This window comes from Desmodus rotundus, chromosome 3 (assembly GCF_022682495.2).
Source record: "Desmodus rotundus isolate HL8 chromosome 3, HLdesRot8A.1, whole genome shotgun sequence".
Lineage (NCBI taxonomy): Eukaryota > Metazoa > Chordata > Mammalia > Chiroptera > Phyllostomidae > Desmodus > Desmodus rotundus.
This window is the reverse complement of record NC_071389.1, coordinates 49,435,113-49,460,798: the sequence shown is the minus strand read 5'-3', so window position 1 is coordinate 49,460,798 and position 25,686 is coordinate 49,435,113. Positions and strand designations below refer to the sequence as shown.

General features: G+C 36.5%; 1 protein-coding gene across 2 annotated transcripts in view; it reads right to left on the bottom strand.

The window, feature by feature from the left end:
• The window catches only part of LRRC7 (leucine rich repeat containing 7), a 483,504-nt gene that overhangs the window by 26,440 nt on the left and 431,378 nt on the right, over positions 1-25,686 (bottom strand). For both annotated transcript variants that reach the window (XM_024565449.3, XM_024565450.3), the window contains 2 exons: positions 20,697-20,918; positions 4,808-4,900 (listed from right to left, as the gene is read on the bottom strand). In XM_024565449.3, the coding sequence (XP_024421217.3) occupies positions 4,808-4,900; positions 20,697-20,918 (315 nt within the window). The remainder of the gene's footprint in view (positions 1-4,807; positions 4,901-20,696; positions 20,919-25,686) is intronic.

The window sequence follows — 25,686 nt, the reverse complement described above, 5'->3', positions numbered from 1 at the left end:
AGAGGGGATGGAAGGAAGAAAGAGAGGGAGAGAAATATTGATGTGTGAGAGATACATTGATTGGTTGCCTCTCGCACACCCCCAACTGGGGACCTGACCCATAACCCAGGCATGTGCCCTGACTGGGAATTGAACCATAGATCCTTTGGTTTGCAGACCAACACTCAATCTACTGAGCCACGTCAGCCAGGGCTGTTTCTTCTATTATTTCTGTATCTACATGTTGATTGCTCAGATCAGTGGAAATACAAGTTGGCTCTCTGGCATTAGCTGAGTATGAGTGTTTACAATGAAACTATGGAGAATAAGTGATTCTTTGATCCCAATGGCCAAGTATGTACACTTCCTGCTGTCAAATGTTCTGGTAATATCCATGATGTAGCTTTCATTGCAATCCTATGACTAGGTTATTGTTCATGGGACTGTTCAGTGCTATACATTTAGAGCACATAGAGAAAGGGGCTATGAGTTTTCCTTAATATATTTAAACTCTAGAAGCTTAGTCCTATTTCTCCAAATGAGACAAGGAGGGATATATCAGTCCCTGAATGAAGAACTACATGAATGCATCACTAAAAATTCATTAATTTGTGGCATTTTGGGCTGCTTTATGAAGCCACTATATAACACATATTACTCATCCATTAATCTGGGTTCTTCTTTCTAACAACATCCAATTCACAAAAACAATGTGAAAATTGTATTGGTAAATTGCTGGCACTTTACAATTATGAACTATTACTTTATGAACATTTAAATATAGAAATATAGACAAAGATTATTGCGATTTGTTCCATTGGCAGAATCACCACTGTAATGACACCTTAGTCCAAAAGCTTTCTAACCGCTTAGCCATCCACTGTGTACAGTATGCTTCTAATTATGTAGGTTCAATGGAGAAAACATGCTGACTTCCAAGGACTTGTTGAAGCAAATATCTAGACCAAGACTAATTAGAGGGCTCTGTAATACTTTCAATATTAGAATATCATATTAGTCTCAACTCTACAGGGTATAAATTTGTCATGTGGCTCTTCTGCTAAGTGGCATTTGCAGATAGAGGAGTGTATCATAGAGCTTATTAAGAGAAAAGGATCTGGAGTCAGATCAATTTGGGTTCAAATCTTGTCTGCCTCAGATCAGCTAAATGACCTCCTTGTGCAACTTAATTAACCCCACTGAGCCTCAGAAAAATGGGGAATAATAATACTCAACTAACATCAGTTGTTATGAGGATCAGAAACCTTCATGTATACGAAGAACCTAATACAATAAGCTGCACATTGTAGATACTTAATAAAAGGCTGTTATTTTTATTATCATTATATTTGTTGGATCAAAATCTTTTACCTCTCTTTAGCACCTTGCCATTTTGACAGCAATATTTCTCTGTCATAATAAACTCAACCATGGCTTCCATCCATTTCAGAGAGAGGGCGGAGGCGAGCGTTAGGCAGGGCCAGTTTTATCCAGTTTTCTACAGCTTTCTCTTTTCACATATGTAAAAGCAGTTTTCACCTGGCGGTGAACCCAATAGAATGCACTCCTGATGAGTGAATTGGGTTGCTCAACTACTAACCATTGTTCTGACAATGACATAAGCCACAGGAAAATCGTGCTTCATCTGTTTAACTCGGGGAGACAACAATTAATGAGGACTACTTTGGGGCCTTCAAGAAGAGTTAAAGTTTTCAAGATCAGAGGCTGCTGTAAACACTCGAAGTCTGGCACCAACCAGGGCGCATATTGGCTTCTTAATCTCGAGTTCTCCCTGAAGTCTCAGTCAACTTCTGGGCCGTCCCCAGGGGTTTCTGCAAGAGCCGTATGCTACCACAGAATATGAATTGGAACTTCTGTCAGGCTGAACAACACAGCTTGCTTTTGCCACACTCCTACACTCTCAGCCTTTTGAAATGAGAACTTCGTGCTTTCCTTGTTTGGCTGTATGTCAGGTAGTCAGTTTGGATGCTATCTCACGATGATCCTTGGCATTTGGCTAAAACAGTAATTCCCATCAATCATAATGCAGAGAGTGGAATAAATATATTGGCTATGTTAGTACAGAAAGTCCTCATAGCCTCTAAGACATTCAGCTATCATGGATGTTAGAATTTTGAGGAGCATTATAAAACATTCAAACATTCATGAAGAGTAAGTAAAATAATATGGTGTGCTTCTGAGGATATTTCCAATCCATCACTTGTTTATTGGAAGGGAGAATGTATCATATTAAATTTAAGCTTTTGCTTGGCTAGGGCTTCTTACAAAATGTATCCACCACCCACTCAGTATCTGTTGAAGTTAAACATCTGTTTAATTTGCTTCTCTCACCCTCAGCTGTAAATTAGCCAACTCATGGAAAAACGATGTTTCTCAACACTGGAGGGAGGTATTTTTAAAGCTCATTTTTTCACTGTCTGATATTTTTGGGTTGGTATAGGCACTGGGTTCCGCTTTAAATTTTATGCATCCATGACAAGAATGGGGCACTGGGGTTAGAGAAATGTAATTGAATTCTAAGAGATTAATCCCTTTCCTTGGAAGTGGATGAAATTCTGATGTTTGGCACGACACCAAAAGTGGTCAATAAATTAAGAGCAGTTTTGAGAATCTTCTGTAGATTTGGAACTTTTAATTACTTCAATCAATTTTGCAATAATAGAGGTTCACTTTTCACATTGTGAAGTGTTTTAGAGAGTAATCGGTCAAAGAAAAGTGCTTTTGAGGGGAAATCTTTCAATAGGCACAATATGGTATGATTCAAGCTCTCTATCTGTTTCATTTAGCTAAAAGAGCAAATATAAAATCACAGAAATAGTGCAGTCTAACTAGAGTCATCAAAATGTTACAAATGAGAAATTAAAGTAATAGTTATAAAGTGTTCATATTCATTATAGTGGAAGAATTATGGGCAATTATTTGAAAGCCTCACATCTACTATCCTTCAGTTGGAAATAACTGTAGAAAAGCAATAGCATTTAGATACTTGACAATTTAGCGATTTGTTCAACCTTAATTCAAAACTGTTACCCCATGACTTCCAATAATATAATCAAAGATGTATATGCTGGTGAGAAAGGAGAGAAAAACATGTCTTTTGGATTTCAACTATCGTAAGAGTGGTAAGGTCACTAACTTTCCATTGAAAGAACTTACAGGGGAGATGTAAAACCAGAGACAAGGAGGGGTCAAGATGAATAAGATATAATGATTTCAGTTTCTAAAAAATACCATCATATGTTTCTACAAAATTTGAACTTTCCTACTTTTATCGTAAGATAATTATTTGTTCAAATACAGTAAATACTTTGCCCTACCAAACCATGAATATTTTAAATCTTCCAAGTTGATGGTTATTCTCAACAAAACTTCAAAATAAAAATGCTATGCACACACTTCTCTGCCTCACACACATTCCTTATTTATAAATAGTCGCTCCAATCGGATGACCAAAGGGGCTTCCATCTATGGTCACTGAGGATTTCTTTTTAGTACCTTCCACCTCCATGTGTATAGTATGAATAATTTCTGCTTTTGGTCCAACCTTTTCCTCCTTTCTTTTCCTTTTTTCTTTTACATTTTTACTGTATTTTCCCCATTACCATTTAGTCCCCCTATACTCCCCTCCCCACCGCAATCACCATACTGTTGTCCATTCCCATCAGTTCTTTTTTCTTTTTGCTTCATCCTCCCTCCCTTTTCTCTAGAAATGAAAGGAAGAAGGGCATGGAATTGTAGGAAACAAGATTGGAAAGAAGTGGAAGAAAATAAGGGATAATTGTTCCCAATTACAGAAATCTCCAGAGTAGGAGCACTGAAGTTTTTTCAGGAGCGGGCCTTAAGATCGGAAGTTGATGTCTGGGTTATCGTTTTAATGGTGAATAGGAAGGATCTGTACCAGGTAGTGACACATAAGGAGATAGAGCACCTGAGGAGATTGTATTCATATCTAATTTTTGTCTTTCTTCATCATCCTACAGTTTTCTGATGTCACTTAATGCAATTACATTTGATTAGGTCCAAAGCAGATAGTTTCAATTATCATGAAATTATAATTATTAATTGGTTCAAAGCTGAGCGTATTGAACAGTGATGGCAGCAGGGAAGGTTATGTGGCTCAGGGTAAATTTTTTTAAAAATAAAAAGTCAGGTGGTCTGCAATGGGACCAGGCAGTCCAGATGTGGGCACAGGCAGCGTGTTGAATGTTCAGGCTGAGGATGAGGTCAGAGTTGGATGTGGTGGCAAAACTTCACCCACGGTTTGACATGGGTAGGCATGGGAGGAGGACCTGATTCTTCTGCCATGGCTAACTGATTTTCTCATGCAAAATTTATTTTCTGTTGTTTACAGTTCTACAGTTCTATTGGTGAAATACTTTACAAACATGATGAATTAAAGTGATGTCAGTCAGCTGGCCCTGCCATTGGATCATAATTTAATCATTCCATTCCTATGAGGAAACATTTTCCCCAAAGAAGTGGTCTGCAAGTAAGGGTTTGAAAACAACTTATCAGAAATTACATGAATAGCTTTCTTTACAAATACATATGATTGTGAACAAAACAAAAGGTCAAAAACAATTTTCTTTTCAAAGAGAATGCTTAAATTTATTTTTCTATTCTTAGGATTTGTCAAGCACTGCAGTGAATTCTTTTTCCAAGTGCTGAGAAAGTTTCTAGTTGGCTTCATAGTTAGCTGGCTTATTAAAGCACAGTAAAAACACTTAAAATTTTTTCCAACTTTTTTTTTCTGCAGTAAAAGACTGTTTCTCTAATGAAAATGGTCAATAAGATATTCACTTCTTACCTTGTCAGAAGGTTTGAATGGGTTTCCTTGTCCACTAATTCCACCACTGATACTAAATCCGAGGCCAGGATTTTTTTCTATTCTCACACAAAACTATGTAAAAAAGACATAAAAAGGTAATCAAATACACATCAAAGCTAAACATCGAATACTGCATCCCGGAAAACAATGAACATGTCACTTGCATTCTCAGGGTTAGTCTATGTTGACCTGGTACACAAAACACAGTATAAATTACAACAAAATATTAAGGGTTTCCATTGGCATCAGTTATGATTGAATTTAGCTTGAAATTGCCTGGCAAGCAGACATTAGTATTCATTATTATGTGCAGAACTAAATTTTGATAAAGTTTTTAAAAATTAAAAGCCTTATATTAAAAAGATTGTGAATTATTTAAATTCTCTACTTTAAATGTACATATACTCTGACTAATTTGAAAGGACTGTATAAGTAAGTAAAAGAAAATTTGAAAATGCAGAGTGAGGAAAAATATGGCTATTTAAATAAGTTGCTACTGCATCCTAGCTGAATAGTACAATTCATCTCCTTGGTAGATAATTCTATTGTTTAGATATAGCGGGGTTTCAGTTTGAGAAAGGGGAGAACTTTGGGCCATAAATTGAGTGAGGGTAAAACAAAGGACAATTGAAATACTCAGTAAAAAGTGTTTTGGTTTTAGCAGCAGCTTCTGAAGAGGCAGAGGTCTTGGAAGAAAGAGAACACTGAAAAAAAAAGAGGACAAGAATATGGAGAAATTACTTGTAACAGGGAATAGTAAAAAAATATTTAGTATTGGAGGGTTAATAGTCTAACATCCTGTGTTATATTACTTCCCAAACCCCAGATCACCAATGAAAGTCTGGCAAACACAGGGTCCTTGTGCTTTGTAGTACTGTGGGAAAGTGACGGCCTTGGGAGTGTGTCCACCTTGAGGTAAGGCCGTAGTAAAGAGGATTCTACTATGATAGACATGGTAAGAGTGGACACAAAGAATGTAGGTCAAGAATTCCATGGAAGGGAAATCAGTGTCCGGAATGACCTATAGTTTGAAAACTATATCAAACTTAGGAATTCTTGACGATCATGTGTGTGGTGAAAATGTTAGCTTTCTATGTATAATGAGATGGGGGTGACCTCAGATGATGAAGGACTTAAAACACAGAGGTAGTATACACTTCGGTTATGTGAATAAAGAAAACACTTTTATAACTTTTAGGTACGGAGCAAGTACTGAGACTAGGTGAACCAAGTGTTCCCAGGGATTAGCAGGAAAAAGATGAATATAGACTTAAGAAAAAATACCTGAAGAAATATATTAGCATATATTTGTATTCATATAAATATATACTGGAAAAGATCTTCAAGATAATTGGAAATATTTGCTTTCTTAAGTAGCTTAATGTTTTCCCCGGCAATCTCGCTTAGCCTATTAATTTGCTTATCGGCAAATACAAGTGCCTCAAATGCTCTCTATATTTTTATTTTCATGATCATGGTATCTCCTCTGCCAGGTATGTATCTTTATTTTCAAGGTACCTTTACTCCCTACTTCTTAGATAATTCAGGGTAAATTTGAGTTCTATTCCTGATTTAATTAACATCTATTGTGAGTCTTTGGGAACTGGGTAATTTAGGTTTGGCCATTTAATGGAACTATTCTTAATTTACTGTCATATTTCATAATAGTGAATAGAATATTTAAATATTACACAGTTCACTTGCAACACAAAGGCAAAACTATTCACTAATCTAATGAGTCAGTAATGAATAGTTCTAAATTATGGGAAAGTACAGTTGCCATAAGTACTCTCCCATATTTTTATTTGAAAGATATGTTTAATTACACCTTTTTCTTTAATTGAGTTAGTTTTGTTAAAATGGGTTATCACAGGGTGATAGGAAGTACAGCTTATAACAGTTTTGTGTTTATAAAGTTCACAATCTGTGGATATGAATTCATAATAGCTTGATGTAGCTCCAAGGAATATTTTAGCTTTATTTTATATACCAGTTTACTTTGTAGTCTTTTTTTTCTGTTGTTTTTACTGGTTAATTGGAAAATGGGAAGAAAGAAACTTACATGAATGATTTAAACATTTTATCTTTGTGTTTTCCCCATATATCTGTGCATTTCTAATTAAATTACTTAAGACATAGGTTATTTCTTTCTAATGTAAAATTTTATATTGCATAATATAATATGTAGAAGGTATATGTGCTCTGGCTTTTCCCAGGCCACTATAAAACCTGAGAGATAACACATGCAAGATATTTTATTTACAAAGTAAATTGTTGAGAATACTCTCTAGTCCTCTTGCAAGGTATTGACTATATCTATTGTATATTATTGTCAATCTGGAAGGCACTATAAATCTAAGGGAAATAAATTTCATATGTTCCAAGTACATTAAGAACTGCCTCTGTCCCTCTTTCTTCCCCCTCTCTCTATATATACACACATAAATGTATATACATACATATACATATTTATATAATCAGTTACTATTTTATGTGATTAAACAAAATGCCTACATCTTCACAATGATCTATCACGTTGCTAAAGATTATAGGAGAGGAATTCTGTAATTTCTTTTAATAAGAGTATCTAAATGTTAGCTAAGTTTATCTGATATGTATCCCCTTCTCAAGTTCATTCTAGGACTTCAAGTACCTCCTTCTTCCTGTTCCCTTCAGAGTGCCTAAAAAGGGGATAGGTTGGGGATATACATGATAAGAAGAAAGATTTGCTATATAGTTATATGTAGTTAGTATAATTAATTTCTACATGATTAATGTACCTTCAAATATTTATTCCTTAAGAGACAATAAATCTATTAAGCCATGAGTATTCATCACTAGAGTCACATTCATAAGAGTTTCAAATGCATCTTCGAGCAGTGAGCTTTTAAATCATCAAGCGATTATTTGTTCTTCTACAAATATGCGCCTGCTACAGGTGCAAGAAGCACTGGTCTGAAGTCTGGTCTGAGACATTCAGCAGTTGGAGAAGGTAAATGAATGCTAATTAACAACTAGACTCAGGAATAGCAACTGTGGTCCTAGTTCCTCCCTCACACATACAGCCAACTTCTTTCAGCTGTATGTTTCTTGGCAAAAGTGTTGTGGCTGCCAAACATTTCTAGGAGATCCTCTGAGGTTACACCTTGAGAATCCAGAAACTGCTATCATCATATCTTCTCCACTTACCAAGAGTTTTAATAATAAAAAAAGAAGACGACTGCTGATTTCTCTAGGAGTTGCAAATCATGTCAACTTTCTTGACAAACTCTTCATGATTACTTTCTTTTCTTCTCTTATTGTTGCTCAAGTACAGTTGCTCCGTTTTCACCACCCCTGCCCCTGCCCCACCCGTCTCCACCTCCCATCCTTGAACCTACCCCCTTTGGCTTTGTCCATGGGTCCTTCATACATGTTCCTTGATGGCCCTTCCCCCATTATCCCCTATTATTCCTCTCCTTTCTCCTCTCTGGTTACTGTCAGTTTGTTCTTTATTTCAATGTCTCTGGTTATATTTTGCTTGCTTGTTGATTTTGTTGATTAGGTTCCACTTATAGGTGAGATCATATGGTATTTCTCTTTCACTGCCTGCCTTATTTCACTTAGCATAATGCTTTCCAGTTCCATCCATGTTGTCGCGAAGGGTTGGAGCTCCTTCTTTCTTTCTGCTGCATAGTAATCCATTGTGTAAACGTACCACAGTGTTTTGATCCACTCATTTGCTGATGGGCACTTAGGTTGCTTACTCTCACTATTATTTCACCATCTAACCTCACAGAAGCACTCTGTTTTCTAGATTCAGCTCACATTCCTTCTCCCCTTGAATAAGAGTCTCAGGACTATTTTAAATGCAAAGCAAATAAAGATTTCTTATATGTCCTCCGTGCCCTCTGCTAGAGGTCAACTGAATTTTAAATCTATGTTTGGTACTTTAAAGTTTTTTTTATTGATTGATTTTTAGAGAGAGGGAGAGGAATGGACGAGAGAGAGAAGCGGGGAGAGAGGCAGGGGAAGAAAGAATTTATTGTTCCACCTATTTATGCATTCATGGATTGATCTTTCTATGTGCTCTGACAGGATGGAACCCATAACCTTGGCATATGGGGATGACACTCTAACCGACTGAGCTACCTGGCCGAATACTTTTCATGGAGCACACTCAATAATATATTTATCATATTACATGTAGTTGTCACTACAAAGTACAATAAAAGTTCCTGGTAGCAGTATGTCACTGTCAAAGCCAATATTAAATCACCTACTTTCAGAGAACTAGGTGAACTAACCTATGTTTTCTTCTCCTTCTTTCTTTTCTGTTAGAAGAGTTCTTGTCAGGCTGAGATTCTTCATTGCATGTCACTTATATTTTAGCAATGTTTTATCATTACCTTCTGCATGCACATGTTCAATTTTTCTTCAAATATAACACTGGCCCCAGGAGTGTCTTCCTACTCTCCAGAAAAGGCATAGCTCTCCACTTGCAGAGTGAACCTCTCAGTGTCCATTCCAAAAATCTTACATTTATTTTCACATTTTAAGAAAAAGTCTGAATTGACAATTCCTGACAATTCCATCAGAACCAAATGCTCTGCGAGCGCCCCCGGTGCAGGCTTCCTCTTGCAGCACTCCCTGCCTCCTCTGCCTCCTCTTCCCCAACTCTGCTCCTTGGACGCCATGATCCAACTCCTCCTTGTGGCCTCTCAGTATATGTTTCAACATTAGAAATAATAAAGATGACACTGTGGTTTTATAAGTGTGACAAACAACCATACATTCTTATCTGAAGCTATGGTATACTATGGGATGGCTAAGAGGCTGTGTTGTGACTGTTGTGTACCATAAAGCATGTCGGAGAAAGTATTCATCTCACACATAAGGAGTTCCACCTGCCTGGTAAGGCCCAAAGGGGCCATGAAATATAAGAAGACAGAATACCTCACAGTCAAGAAACAGTCTGTAACAAAGAGGAGCAGTGTTCTACCAAAAGGTTATATAGCTAGAAGGCTAATAGCTTATTTAATGAGAATCAGCATTTCAATTTTCTATTAAGATATTGAAAACAATTTCTGAAATATCTGGCTGAAGATATAAGCGACATCCTGGCAGTCAGTGGTGCGTTTGCATCTTTCAGAGTCTGTTGCCATCATTTGACTTCACTTAATATCTGGTCTGTGCTAATTTTGCTCTAACAAAATACTGGGTTTATCTTAGAGAGTCCGTGACAAAGTGGGTTGTTATGCAGTAGTGAGGCCCTGTGAGATCATCGTCTATAATCTCTCTGGCATGTAGTGATCTAACTGGGTCTTGCTCTGCTCTAAAACGCAGGAGCGAGAACAAAGGAAACAGTAGCACTCTGTGTATTGTGAGTGTGCACATGTGTGCGTTGGGAGGTGTAATTCACCTGTGCATTGCATAGCCACACAAAATCCATATAAAAATTCTCTGCATTTCCAAAGTTTCTAATGAGCTTCAAAAAGGTAATAATAATTATAAAGTATATAAATGTTAATAATCAAGAATAATATTTTTGATCCTTCTGCTTTCATACCTTTTTCTGTTGTCCTCCTCAAACTCCTAATTAAACCTTCTGAGAAGACATACTAATATAAAAATTGATAAATAAAATTTTCTGATGTAACATTTTTGAGATTTTTCAGAAAAATTAGCCGACTCTGTATGTATCTAGGAAATAAAAACTCAAATGCTTTTTTAGTCTGTAAATAAATTCTAAAGAGTATTCACTTCATTTCCTGTTTTTTTACACTTAAGGAAACAACAAAAGCATATACATATTTAGTGGGATCCTGAAAGAGGCCTTCGGATTCCAACTGCAATGTTACAGAATTCAACTGCACAGAATTTGTAAGGTCAATTTGTATAATTTGTGGTATTGAATTACACATTGTTTGTGTCAAACTATGAATTATAATTTTAGAGTTGCATTATTATTTTGGTGACTGAGCAATAAAATTTTATGGGAAAATATTTATAAGTAGCAATAGTTCCAAAATCATGGAGCAGGATAAGGTATGGGTTGTTCCTAAAATCAGTGAGTAAATAACATGCATTAAAATCATTTTAATATCTATTTTTTAATCATCTTTATCAAATTATTGCCTGTTAATTTAAAAAATCACAATTTAAATAAAACAAATCTTTTTAAGTTTTTCTTCATACATCAAATACTCAGAATAATGTAGTTTTCTTCACTTGGCCCCAGTAGATGAAAGCCTTACCTGGAACCCTTGGGAGCCCTTCAGGCAGCTGACCAGAGCATCTGATCTAAAGAAATGTCTGAAATTATGTTTCTTAGCCAACTGCTGCATCTACTTCACATATTATTTTTTTATTTCTTTAAAAAAATTTATTTAACTTATGAGGGTGACATTGGTTAATAAAATTATGTAAGTTTCAGGTGTACGGTTCTGTAATACATCATCTGTATATTGCATTGTGCATTTACCAGCAAAAGTCAAGTCTCCTTCCATCACCATTTATTCTTCCTTTACTCTCTTCTACCTCGTCCTGGCCCCCTCTCCCTCACGTTGTTAAGTATGAAAGTAATTTCTCCTGCAGGAGACTAAAGTATTCCTTTCCGGGAAGGTTTTGGAGCTTTAGCTTTGTTTTTCCCCTTGAATATGATGGATGCAGATCATTTTGTATAATGCACAGAGGTGGATCTAATGTAATTCTAATGTAAGCTTATAAATTCTCCTTCAGGCACAAACTTTAGTTTGAATGCATGTTCACAGAACTGGCAGGAGACAGCTATGGAGCTCTGTCCATCTTGATATGTTAGGCCAGTTAGTGGGTATGGACACTAGTCTAGGGCAGACATGGACTCGTGGGTACATTTTTCCATTGTTTTGCTTTTCCAACATGGGGTTACTCTTGACCTCTGTATTTGTGTGATGTTGTAGAGTCGTAGACTTGTGAAACTGGGTTCTAATTCCAGCTCGACTTCTAGATTGTTGTGACCACAGGCAAGACCGTTAACTTCTCTGAATCTAAGTTTTTTAGTCAATAAAACAGAAACTGTTATGCCTATGAGCATTGTTGATTAGATGAAGTCAGTTAATACATAAAAGGGTTTTGAGCCATTTGAAGCATCATGCTGATGTTTTACTTTCCTATTTCTGCACTAGTAACCACATATATGAATGTACTTTGCCTTGGATTATACATTTACCAAAGAGAAAAACCAAGTTAATGTTAGATTTTTAAAAGAATATTAAAAACTTATGGACAAATTATGTATACTTTAAATAGTAATGATGATAATATATTATTCAGCTGGTAGATTGTTGAGCCATAGAATATCTTAAATATTAGTTCTCACTTTGGCTACACAATAAAATCATCTGAAGAGTTTAAAAAATTCCCATTACCAAGGTCACATCCAGACTAATGAAATCAGTTTCTTTAGGGATGAGGTCAAGGCATCAGTGTGTTTTAAATCTCTTGAATAGATTCTAATACACAGTTGAGGTTGAGAAAAATTGATATAAAATATTATTATAATGTGAAAGGGAGAATAAGGTGAATAAAATTTTTAAGTTTCTTCATTTGGACTGAGAATCAAAGGCAGAGATGATAGCATGGATATGATGACTAAGAGTCTTTTTTTAGCTTTTAAATTTATTTTATTTTTTAATATATAATTTTTATTATATTTTTTCCATTGCCATTTAGTCCTTTTATATCCCCTCCCCCCAGAAATCACTCTGTTGTCCATGTCCACGAATCCTTTTTCTTTTTTGCTCAACCCACCACCCTCTAACCTCCCCCCTTCCCACTAGCTGTCATCTGTTCTCCATCTATGAGTCTGTCTCTGTTTTGCTTGTTAGTTCAGTTTGTTCGCTAGAGTCCACTTAGTGACATCATACAGTGTTTGTTTTTCTCTGACTGGCTTATTTCAGATGGCTAGGAGTTTTTCATGTAGAATGGGAATCAAACTTTCACTTTCTGGCTTTCTTTAGTTTACTACTTAATACAACTCTGATTTTTATCTTCTATAATGTTCATTAAAAACCAAAATGGTTTATGCATTAAAATACCTCCTCTAAGTTAAATCCCATGATAATGAACTTCAAATGACATGCACATAGTTTTGTGTAATAGATAATTTATTAAAAAGAACATCCAATATTAGAAATCAGATTTCTAGTCTATAAAAATTAATACTTTGAATCTGTGTAGTACTTTATAGTTTAAGAAATCACTTCTATATATTCTATTTATATTTAAAATGTTTTGAAATTTAAATATAGTTGTTATATAATATTAATGTTAGGTATACAATATGATTCAACATTTATACACCTCAGAAATGATCACTACACTGTGTTTTAATCATCTGTCACCATGCTAACTTAAAACAATATTATTAACCTTATTTTCTTCACCTTTTTCATCTATTCCCTGTTCCTCCTGCAACCATCTGTTTGATCTCTGTTTCTGTGATGTTCTGCTTCTGTTTTGTTTTATTTGGTCATTTGTTTTGTTTTTTAGGTTCCACAAATGAGTGAAACCATATGGTATTTGTCTTTCTCTGACTTATTTCATTTATCATAAACCCTGTAGTCTATATATTTTACTTCATAACAGACTTGATACTGAATGTCTATGAAAAAATAAACATGTAAAGATAAATGCATTAAATTAGAATTCTTGGTTATTTTGCCATTTTATTGTGATGGGTAGTTTGAAAATTGACTTGGTTTCATCATTGAGCAGGAACATCAAAATTTACTACATATTTCTTTTTTTAATTTCTTTTTAAAAATTATACTTTATTAATTATGCTATTTATTAATTATTTATTAATTAATTATAGTTGTCCTGATTTTTCCCCTTTTCCCCTCCTCCACCCAGCACTCCCACCCCTCAGGCATTACCCACACAATTGTTCATGTCCATGAATCATGCATATAAGTTCTTTGGCTACTCCATTTCCTATACTGTACTTTACATCCCCATGGCTATTCTGTAACTACCTATTTGAACTTCTTAATCCTCTCACCTCTTCACCCATATCTCCAAACCCCTCCCACTGGGTACGCATTTAAATACTCTCTGTATCCATAGTTCTGTCTCTGTTCTTCTTGTTTGCTTAGTTTGTTTTTAGATTCATTTGTTGATAGATCTGTATTTTTTGCCATTTTATTGTTCATGGTTTTGATCTTCTTTTTCTTAAATAAGTTCCTTAAACATTTCATATAATAATACTTTGGTGATGCTGAACTCTTTAAGTTTTTTCTTGTCTGGGAAACTTTTAATCTGCCTTTCAATTCTAAATGATAGGTAGAGCAATCTTTGCTGGGTAGAGCAATCTTGGCTGTAGTCCCTGCTTTTCGTGACTTTGAATATGTATTGCCAATCCCTTCTAGCTTTCAAAGTTTCTTTTGAGAAATCTGCTAGAAGTTTTATGGGAACTCCTCTGTGGGTAACTAACTGCTTTTCTGTTGCTGCTTTTAAGATTCCCTCTATCTTTAACCTTTGGCATTTTAATTATGATGTGTCTTGGAGTGGGCCTCTTTGCATCCATCTTGTTGGGGACTCTCTGTGCTTCCTGGACTTGCATGTCTATTTCCTTCACCAAATTAGGGAATTTTTCTTTCATTATTTTTTCAAATATATCTCCAATTTCTTGTTCCTTCTCTTCTCCTTCTGGCACACCTAGTATGCAAATGTTGGAATGCTTGAAGTTGTCCTACAGGCTTCTTACTCTATCCTTATTTTTGGGGGTTCTCTTTTCTTCTTATTGTTCCGATTGGTTCTTTTTTGCTCCCTTAGGTTCGAAGTCATTGATTTGATTCTTGGCTTCATCAACTTTACTGTTAATTCTCTGTAAATTGTTCTTTATTTCAATTAGTGTATCCTTAGTTTCTGACTGGATCTTTTTTATGCTGTTGAAGTCCTCACTAATTTCCTTGAGCATCCTTGTACACAGTGTTCTGATCTCTGCATCTGATAGATTGCTTATTTCCTTTTCTTTTAGCTCTTTTTCTGGAGTTTTGTTTTATTCTTTCATTTGGGCCATGTTTCTTTGTCTTCTCATTTTGGCAACCTCCATGTGTTTATTTCTATGTATTAGGTAGAACCGCTTTGAGTCTGTGTCTTGGTAGCATGGCCTAATGTAGTAGGTGTTCTGTAGGGTCCAGTGGCACAGCTCCATTATCACCCTAGCTGGGTACTTGAGGTGTGCCCTTTGTGTGGGCTGAGTACACCCTTCTCGTGTAGTTGAGCCTTGGTTGCTATCGGCAGATCAATGGGAGGGATTTACTCAGGCCATTCAGCTGCAAGGACAGGCTGTGACCACTGACCACTAATATCTGCCCTTTGTGGAGGATCAGCTGTGCAGGGACAAAGTGGTGGTGCTCCAGTGTGGTCTGTAGATGTCCACTGGGTGTGCTGGCCCTGGGGTTTCTGGATTGTGCAGGTCAAGGCCACAGCCCCCACCTGTGTTTGCCTTGGGCCACCCTGCCTGAGTTATAAAGCAATCTGAAATGGTTGCTACTTTTGCTGGGCTTGGAGATTCCCAGGTGAAGCCTAGCTATGAATCTAGGCTGGCTGCTGCTACTGTTGGGCATGGGGGTCACAGAGGTCTGCTATTGTTTGTTTGAGAGGATTTGGGAAGTTATGAAGCATGAGCTGGGACCAGCCATTCATGTGGAAAAGCAGCTTGGGTTGGGGGAGTCTTTGGGGATCTCCAAGCCAGGTCAAACAGTGTTAGCCAGGTTGTTGGAGTCTTGATATAACACCAGCTTGCTGGTCTTGTGAGGGGAGGATTTAGAAAAGGGACAATGGCCTCTGCTTGCCCCAATGCTAGACACTTCAGTTTCTCCCTGTATTCCACTGGTGCCTTTCAAGCTGCTACCCTGATACTGGAGCTCAGAAGAAGTGAGTCTGAGTAGGTGAGTCTGTATGTGGGTTCTTTAAGAAGTATTGCTTGTGGCTGCTACAGTTTTTTTCACTGACTGAATCCCTGCTATTTTTCTGCAGCCGGAAGTTGTGGGGACTTATCTCCTTGGCACTGCAACCCTGGGCTGGGGGTCCTGGTGTGGGCCTGGGACGCCTCGCTCCTGACATATCCTCCCCAAATTTTTATCCACACATGTGGGTGAGGCACCCACATCTGCACCCCTCCTACTAGTCTGGATGGATGTGGTTTCTTTAATTCCGCAGTTGTCAGACTTCCATTTAACTTGATTTCTAATGGTTCTGTTGATGGTTGTTCTATATTTTGGTTGTAATTTTGATGTGGTTGTGTAAAGAGGTGAGCCATGTCTGCCTATGCTGCCATCTTGACCTAAAGTCCTCAAGACATATTTCTTAACAGCTAAACAAATTTAAGTACTCTGGCTAGGTTAAAAAACTGCATTTATTTTAATTCATTCAATATCATCAGTGGTAGCATTTAAAAATTTTTTTAATTACATTCATTGGGATGACAGTGGTTAATAAAGTTATAGAGGTTTCAAATGTATATATTTTTATTGCTAAGTGGAATATATTTTAATTTGATTAGAAATACATTAGTTCTCTAGGTCATATTAAGGGATAAAGAAGTATGCTTTTGTTAATAAAACTTTCCATTTGTTCAGTACTTTTTGTCTTTTAAAACATTGGAAGTGCTCATGCGAGTTCAAGTCAGCGCTCTGTCTTGCATACAGCACTTCTATAATTCTGATTTGTAGCTGGCACAGGTTTAATTAATATAATTTAACAGAATAGGAGGCCGAGGCCATAGCAGGTAAGTATCTGAGATTATGTGCTAGTTTAATAGTAAGGTTGGTACACAGCACTTGGCTTTTGGGTGAGATAAACCTAGGTTAAAACTACAGCTTGACGAATTGTATCTTTCACAAGTTACTTGTTTTCTCTGTACCCATATTATTCATTTGCAGAGAGGAAATATGATTCTTGTGATGATTAAATGAAGTAGTATGTATAAGCAAGACCAGTTATATAACTAGTTAAGCCTCGTGCAAAATGAAAATGTGAGGCCCCTAGTTCAACAATTTTTAAGAATTAAAAGCTGATGCTGTTGGCTGGTGTGGCTCAGTGGGTTAGGCGTTGTCCACAAACCAAAATGTTGCCTGTTTGATTCTTGGTCAGAGCTCATGTCTGGTTTGTGGGCCAGAACTCTGGTGGGGGGAGTATGAGAGGCAACCAATCAATGTTTCTCTCTGGCATTGATGTTTCACTCCCTCTCTTTCTCCCTACCTTCCCCTCTCTTTAAAAATAAAATAAATAAGATCTTTAAAAGAAGAAAAATTGGCAACAGCAAGCATTAAACCAAGTGTGGGGTTCTTCTGTGCACAGAACTTTTCATACTTAAGTCTCTTCCTTCACATAACTATTGAATATTTATGTTTTTACATCTCAGTGGAAGGCATCTGATGTTTTTATTTATTTTATTTTATTTTTAATTTTCATTTATGCTGTTATACTTGTTCCCACTTTTTCCTTTTCCCCACTTCCACTCAGCCTACCATTTCCCCACCTCAAGCCAAACACATATTGTTGTCTGAGTCCATGGGTTGTGCATAAATGTTCTTCGGTTAATCCTGTCACCATCTTTTATCCTGTGCCCGCCTCCCCCACCCTCCCCTTTCTGGTAGCTGTCAGTCTCTTTTATGTATCTAAGTCTCTGTTACCTTTTTGTTTTTTGGCTTATTGTGTTCATTAGATTCCTCTTATAGGTGAGATCATATGGTATTTGTCTTTCACTAACTGGCTTATTTCACTTAGCACAATGCTCTCCAGTTCCATCCATGATGTCACGAAGGGTAGGAGTTCCTTCTTTTTTGTGCTACATAGTATTCCATTGTGTAAATGTACCATAGTGTTTGAACCACTGATTTACTGATGGGCACTCAGGCTGTTTCCAGGACTTGGCTATTGTAAATAACACCACTGTGAACATAGGGGTGCATGAGTTCTTTTGAATTGGTGATTTGATATACTTAGTGTACATTCTTAGCAGTAGAATCCCTGGGTCAAAAGGCAGTTCCATTTTTAGTTTTTAAAGGAAATTCCATACTGTTTTCCACATTGGCTGCACTAATCTGCATTCCCACCAACAGTGCATTAAGGTTCCCTTTTTTCTGCATCCTTGCCAGTACTCATTGTTTGTTGATTTGTTAATGATGGACATTCTGACAGGTGTGAGGTAATATTTCATTGTGGTTTTAATTTGCATTTCTTTGATGATTAGTAATGTTGAACATTTTTTCATATGTCTATGGGTGCTCTATAGGTTCTCCTTGGTGAAGTGTCTATTCAGGTTTTTGCCCATTTCTTAATTGGGTTGTTTGTCTGATATTGTACATAGAAAACCCTAAAGACTCCACCAAAAACTACTACACCTAATAAATGAATTTAGCAAAGTAGCAGGATACAAAATTAATACCAGAAATTAATGGCATTTTTATACATCAATAATGAGCTATCAGAAAGGGAGACTAAGAAAACAGTTCCATTTTCTATTGAAACCAATAAATGGAGGCATATATCGTGTTCATGTATTAGAATAATTAACATAATTTAAATTGCTATTCTACCAAAGCAATCTATACATTCAACACAATTCCTATTAAATTACCAATGGCATACTTCACGGAACTAGAACAAATACTCCAAAAATTCATATGGAGCCAAAGAAGACCCAAAATAGTCTCAGAAATCTTACAAAAGAAGAACAAAGCTGGAGGTATTACAACTCCTGTATCAAATTATACTATGAGGCCACTGTAATAAAAACAACCTGGTACTGGCACAAAAACAGACATATAGATCAATGGAACTGAACAGAGAGCCCAGGAACAAACCCACGCCTGTATGAGCAATTGCTATTTCACAACAGTGGCAAGAGCCTGCAATAGAGCAAAGACAGTTGCTTCATAAATGGTGTTGGGGAAAGTGGACTGGTACATGCAAAAAAAATGAAACTATACCACCAACTTAACATACACAAAAAAACCCTCAAAATGGATAAAGACTTAAATGTAAGTCGTGAAACCATAAAAATCCTAGAATAAAACATAGGCCATAGAATCTCAGATATTAAATGTACAATGTTTTTGCTGATATATCTCCTAAGTCACTGGAAACAAAGCAGAAAATAGACAAACGGGACTACATCAAATTAAAAAGGCTTCTGTACAGCTGAAGAAACCACCAGCAAAACAAATAGGGGACCCACTGTATGGGAGAACACTTCACCAGTGATACATCTGACAAAGATTTAATCTCCAAAATATACAAAGAACTAATGCAACTCAATGGCACCTCATGTTTTCAGGGTGAAGAATCAAAACACTTGCAAGTAACTCTAAATACAGTCTCTGAAACATGATGTTTTAAATTTAATAAGCACGTAAATTTTAAAACTTAGTAATCCTCTCAGTCAAACTGTACAATTTATGTGTTATTAGAGGGATAATGTAAAACAAACTTGAAATTTAGAGTATTCAGAATAAGTGCATGCTAATAACTAAATTTATTATTCAATGTAGGTGAAAATAGAGGGCATTGATCTCAGTGAATTTTTAAATGCATTGGTTCTCAGAGAAAAAAACATGTAGCTGCTATTAGGAATAACGAAGTCAGAGAACTGAATTGAGGTGATAATACTTGTGAGGGAGGATACGTGAACAACTTTTAACCTTCTAGATACCTTTAGTAAAACATAATTTAAAACTTCATTACCTTTTTAGAATCTCTGGAGAATTAAAAACCTCACATCATTACCTCATTAAAGGCACCTGTCTGATTTATTTTACCCTAAACCCAATACTTGGCCTAGATCAAGGCAGGACAGAAAAGACAATTATCTTAAAAAATATCTATGATTCTCAGAATGATTAATAGATAATCTCAGCTTCAAGAAGGGTATTAAGAAATAGAGGAAATGTGTAGTATCAGGGATCCAAAGAATAAGTGGCTCATAACAATAGAAAGGAAAAAACTTGAAAATGAAGATAATCTCGTCTGATATGTTCAGAAAATAAGGTGGGAACATGTGAAGCTTTGAGTTAACAATAAAGTGAAACCTTTATACACCATATTAAGGATTTAGTGAAGTCAGTGGGCAAAGTCAGCTTTGCCTAATTACCTAAAGAATGAAAGAAAAATTAATTTTATAAGTATTAAGATCTTAATGTCTCATTTCTAAGCTCAGTATCACTCAATAGCTGAGATCCTATTCAGTGTTCTGTTCCGAAGGAAGAAAAACAGGTTCTTGTAATGGAAAAGCAAACTCTAATTTTAGCTGGGTCAGGAGAGCAGCCATTCTTTGTGCTCCACGGCATTTATCAGCAGCTGTTAGCACATTTCAGGAATGTTTCCCTTCTAACTAGTGTTTATAATTTTCTTCATGGAAAGCTTTATCTCTGTAGTATTCAGCAATCAGAGGGCAGGTCCTTTATAAAATGTTCCCACAAACAGAGAGGAACACACAGTTTACTTCTCACACTGTCGATGTCACCAGAGGCTTTGGTAACCACACCTCATCTGTTCTCGTCTACTGAAGCCTTTGTCCCATGCCAAAGCTGTGCTGCGAGCTAAACTGGAGTGGGGAGAGGGAAGGGGAGAGTGTAGGATAAACCAGAAAACCTTTTCAGATCCATCGGTTTTCCCTCGTGTAAAATGGGCATTTTACCAACCATCGATTCTTATACATTGTTGTGCTTACCCCCTGAAAATAATCATAACATCCCCACAAGAAGCACTGCCCTGTATTCCACATGGCGCCAGCACCAATGTGTCCCAGACTACATTAACGAGAGAAGACAAACCATGGACTCCTGGGACTTCCCGGAACATTTCCTGAACACTTGTCAATTGTGAAGACTCTTCTTACCTGCTCTGGATATCCATCCATACTCCTTTGCCCTTTAGTTTGAATTAAGCACCGTCCAGGCTGAGGTCCCCGGGTGGCCTGTGTAGAGGGGATCTGAATGGGCAATGGTGACTGAAACTGCTGGATGGTCACTTTGTTTATATTTCCCTCGTATGGCTGCTGCTCACGGCTCCGATGCTGAAGGCTTTGGGACCCCATCAAGGTCTGGATATGGCTGCCTGCCTGTGGAGAAGATAACGTGTCAGATGACGATTCATGGTGTTGACAGGACGTGATTAAAGTAGCAAATATGTACAGAATATCTCTCTGGTCAAGTGGCATCATTTGGGCTTGCAGCCACGGCTGGAAAAGATAATGAAAAACAGCAAGGTTCTGTCTACTTGCGCTTTGTGAAAATGTTAATGTTGGAGCAAGGTTGCATTAAATACATTTATAGTTGTCTGGTGGTTTGCCAAAGTTTGTTTTAACTCCCATTTTAAAGGAACAAAATTGTCTAAGAAATTTTAAGAGGAAAAAGAAGTCACAACTTAAAAATCAAAGGAAGTTCTATATGGGATTTCATTTTGAAAAATACCAGGGAGAGAGATGTTAACATATGAAACCTCAAGGGGAAATTGATACAACTTGGTTCTTAATTCTGAAACAGAAGAATTGAATTACATACTTTCTTTTATGCCACATGTACTTAGTGAGATTGCTCACATGAATATAATCAATACTTATAAATTTTCTGCATTTGCAAATCAAGAGTATCATTTTGGAATCTTTAAGTTACATCGAAAATTAATCACGAGATAGATTCCTGTGAGTATTGATAGCCTGTGGAAGCACTAGGTCTGGAAAGGTCTTCAAAGTGAGCTCTGTATGCAGGTCATCTCATGATAGGCTTTCAGGGCTTCCTCAGCACCGGAGACATTACAACGATCATTTCTTAACTCTTAAAGGCAGTTTGGAGGAGAGAGGGCAAGCTCACTGTGGTCTCCCACCTTCAAATGATGTAGTGCAAACCCCCGCTCCTTTGTTCACTCCTATGTTCTCACCTTTTTGGCTCCTTCAGTCATTCTACCTGACATCTTTTCTACCAAGGAAGCAGTTCTGTTTGTGAGCTGGTAACATAAAATATATCTTTTAAAATTAAGTATGGCTTAACATGAAAATCTAACACAGGAAGTCAATGCTCATCAGTAGTGCTGTGCTTGGTACTTCACCCATTACTACAGAAGAATCTGAGAGTTTACTTCCTGAATTCACTCTTCTTTTTGTTGATCTTTTAAGGCAGATAATTTGAAATTCAAAAATGAATTTCACATTAGAATTCTTTAGCTAAGAAAGCCTGTGAATTTTCCTGGCTAATCAAGATTTTGATTACTATGAAAAATAAAGTCAGAGGAATAAAGGAATAATTATTAAATGAGTATTCAATTAAGAGATTAATTTTAATTTTTAAAAAGTTTTTAAGAAGAACAATATCAGAGACATCAGGAAGTGACAGTGATCATGGGAAAAAAATTGAAGATGAAAAGCATATTGCTTGATTCCAAATAAATAAGAGATAATTTCAGTGAAGAAAATATTCAAAATTATTATTTGGCCATATGTAGGGCAAAGCAAATAACCATTTGATTATATTTTTTAGGTGTCTAACTTCTTTTCTTGGGATCAGTACACTGTTTACATTCAAAACCAGCAAAGATACTTTAATCAGGAGAACTGAGGAAAAGATGCAAAAAAGAGTGTCCAGCACTGTCCAACACAACTAACCAGGATCACAAAAATATAACATCATAAACACAACTAAGATAACCATGTAAAGGGCAAATGTATATTTCTCTATTTTACCGATTTCCTTATCAGCCATTCTAGAAAATTGAATACCCTTCTGGTCAAGTTTTTCCTTATTGCAAATTGAATTCTCTCCTATCTCTATGAAATTCCACATTCTCCTGTTTGGGAAGAGAGAAAAGCCATGATCAGTGCAGTATCACATTTTGAACTATACTCGGGATGAACCCACTGGCATGCTGGGTTGTTAGAGAAAACTTTAGGAAGTTTGAGGAGCTAGGGGTATAGAGGCTGACTAAGGCTGACTTTACTGGCTACTGAACAGTCCATTGATTTCACATTTATACCTGCTTCTCACCTCCACTGGCATAATATTCCTGGCTCTTCAGTCAGCACTTGAGTCAGTGGGGAAGTAGAAGACTGGCAGTTTAATGGAAAGTGATTGCATAGATAAGCAAGGAATTCTAATACCCAAAAAACTTAGAAGGATCCAGAACAAAAGTTCCACAAAGAGTAATCTGCTTGAGAAAATCAATAATGACTACTTAACAATCACTTCATTGGTTAGAATATTCTAGTAATGGTCTATCCGAGGGTACAGAACTAACTCTATATATTCTAAAATGGTAAAGGCCTTTAGATTTATTTTTCTGGTTTATTTTTTCCTTCTCATGGAACAATCTGAGCTCAGGATTATGCTACAATATGGAACTGAAGGGCAAGAACTGTGTCTTACTTGCCATCTTTAATGACTGGCATAGTAACTGGCATTTAATACATAATAGCTACCTTCCAAACAGTAGGTGCCAAACAATGCGCTAAAACTTACATGTATTGTGTTCTTTAACCCTTATAACAGCATTAGAGATAATTATTATTGTCTGGCTTTACTGAGGAGAAAACTAAAGCTTGTAGAGACTAAGTGGCTCCCTCAAGTCATTTGCCAGCTGGCAAACTGGCAGGACCAGGGTTTGAACCAAGGCTGTCTGACTGTGACTATCAGAGTGCGTTGAAAAGGAGTCATGACAAGGAATGAAAGGATCAGGTGGTTGAGGCAGAATGTATTAGATATCTTCAGCAGCTCTTCGACTTGCCAAAGAGCCATTCCTACTCATTGAATTACGTCTATGACTATTTTAGATACTATGCATGTGACTTGGGGCTTTATAGTGAAGCAAACAGGCTGATGCTGTGTGTACTTAGTAATCTTCCCATGAGTATAAAGTGATGAAGCTCATGTTCTGATATGGCTTGGCAAACCATATAGGGCCTTAGAAGGAATATGCCGTAAAACGGTTCTGTTTGTATCAGCAGCCCAGTCCTTTCACTGGGCTATAGGCTGCAGTGAATAGGGAACGACAGCTGGAGAAAGCAAGGAATTAATACTAAATTTTGTGTGAAGTTAAGCAAACATAAAGGGCACAAGATATCTAAAAGAACAATTGTGGTGTGGAGGACTACAAGGAGGAAGATTTTTGACTGGCACGAAGGCTCAAGAAAGGTAATAAGGATGCTCACGGTGAAGTAAAAAAGACTGATCAAAATGTAGAAAATGTCAAAGCCTGGATTTATTCAAACAGAGGGTTAGCTAGAGAACACTGACTCATACAGGAGGGGAATTTGAACAAGAAGGTTTCTGTAAAGTCTGAGCTACATGTCTAGAATGATAAAGAGAAATAGAGAAGATTTGACATTTGTTTTGAACTTTCAAGGGGAGGTTGGACAAAATAACATGTATTTGAGGAGAATAGTGATGGAATAAAGTGTTTTCAAGTTGACCCAAAAACAGATTGTCAAACTTTACAGGGAAAAACTCCAATATCTGTAGGACCCAAGGAAACATTAATGTCAACACCACAGAAAAAGAACGTTGATTTGCTACTCTTCTGCAAAATTCATCCCACAGTGAATAAAGTTTATTGTGTGAAAATTTAGAGTGTTTGGAAGATTTTGTAGAATATAAAAGAAATGTCTTTCTCATTACAACAATACTTTGGTTCACATGATTCTCCTAGAAAAGAGTGTGAGACTGAGAAGTGTGTTACCCAATTTGGTCATCGGTTTTACTACTACCCATCTTGACTTTTTAACCATTTGGGGTTCCTTCAAAAAAAAGCAACATGACTTCAAAAGATGACAATTTATACCACTGAGGATATGAAAATGGACACAATCTTTCTCTAAAATTTAGTCCGAATGAGCTCTAAAAATGTTTGGGAGCAATTGCAACAACACAGAATCATCTCTGAAGGATAATTCAGTAATTATATCAGCAGCACTCATTGAAGTGAGTCAGTTTCAGTAATTTTATATTGAATAAAACAACACCAAAAAGACCTATCACTCTCTATCTACACTGCATATTCTGCATATTCTTCTTTTTAACACTCAGGTTAAGTTTTAAAAATTGTGACCGTAGGACTTCCACTTCCAGGTAGATTGAGTAGACACAGTTTTCCTTATTCTCTCCATTAAGAAAAATGAAAAACTCCTGGATATTATATGTAAACAAATATAAGGAAACACTGCAGAGTAGATCAAAGAATGCAGATCAGCTAGGGACCTGGGACCAAGTAAAAACATGGTGGTGAATTCATTGTGTTTTATTTTTGTGTCATATATCCCAGAATTGGAGCTGAAAAAGCAAGTAGTCCAAATAATTCACAGGAAACACACACACACACACACCAGAGCTGAGAGAGAGAGACAGAAAGAGAGAACAAACAGAAAGCAAAAATTAAATTAAGACAAACCTTAAAGTGTAAATTCTGAAATGCAAAGGGATTAAATACACAAATTAAAAGAGATTGTGAATAGAGTGGATTAAAGAATGTCACTCAACTATATGCAGACTACAAGAAATCACTCAAATATAACTATACAGGGAGGTAGAAATTAAAAGGATCAAAAATATATATCATGCAAATATTAATTTAAGGAAAACAGAAGTGACTATATTAACACTAGATAAAGTAGATTTCAGAGCAAAGAAAATATGCTAGAGATAAGGGATTTTATATAATAAAAAAGGGTCAACCCACCAAGAAGTTATAGCAATCCTAAATATGTATGCGACAAACAACAGAGATGCAAATATGTAGATGTAAAGCAAAATTGATAGAACTGAAAGATAAACAGATAAATCTACAATCATAATTGGAGATTTCAACACCCCTTTCTCAACACTGATAGAGCACTAGACTACAAA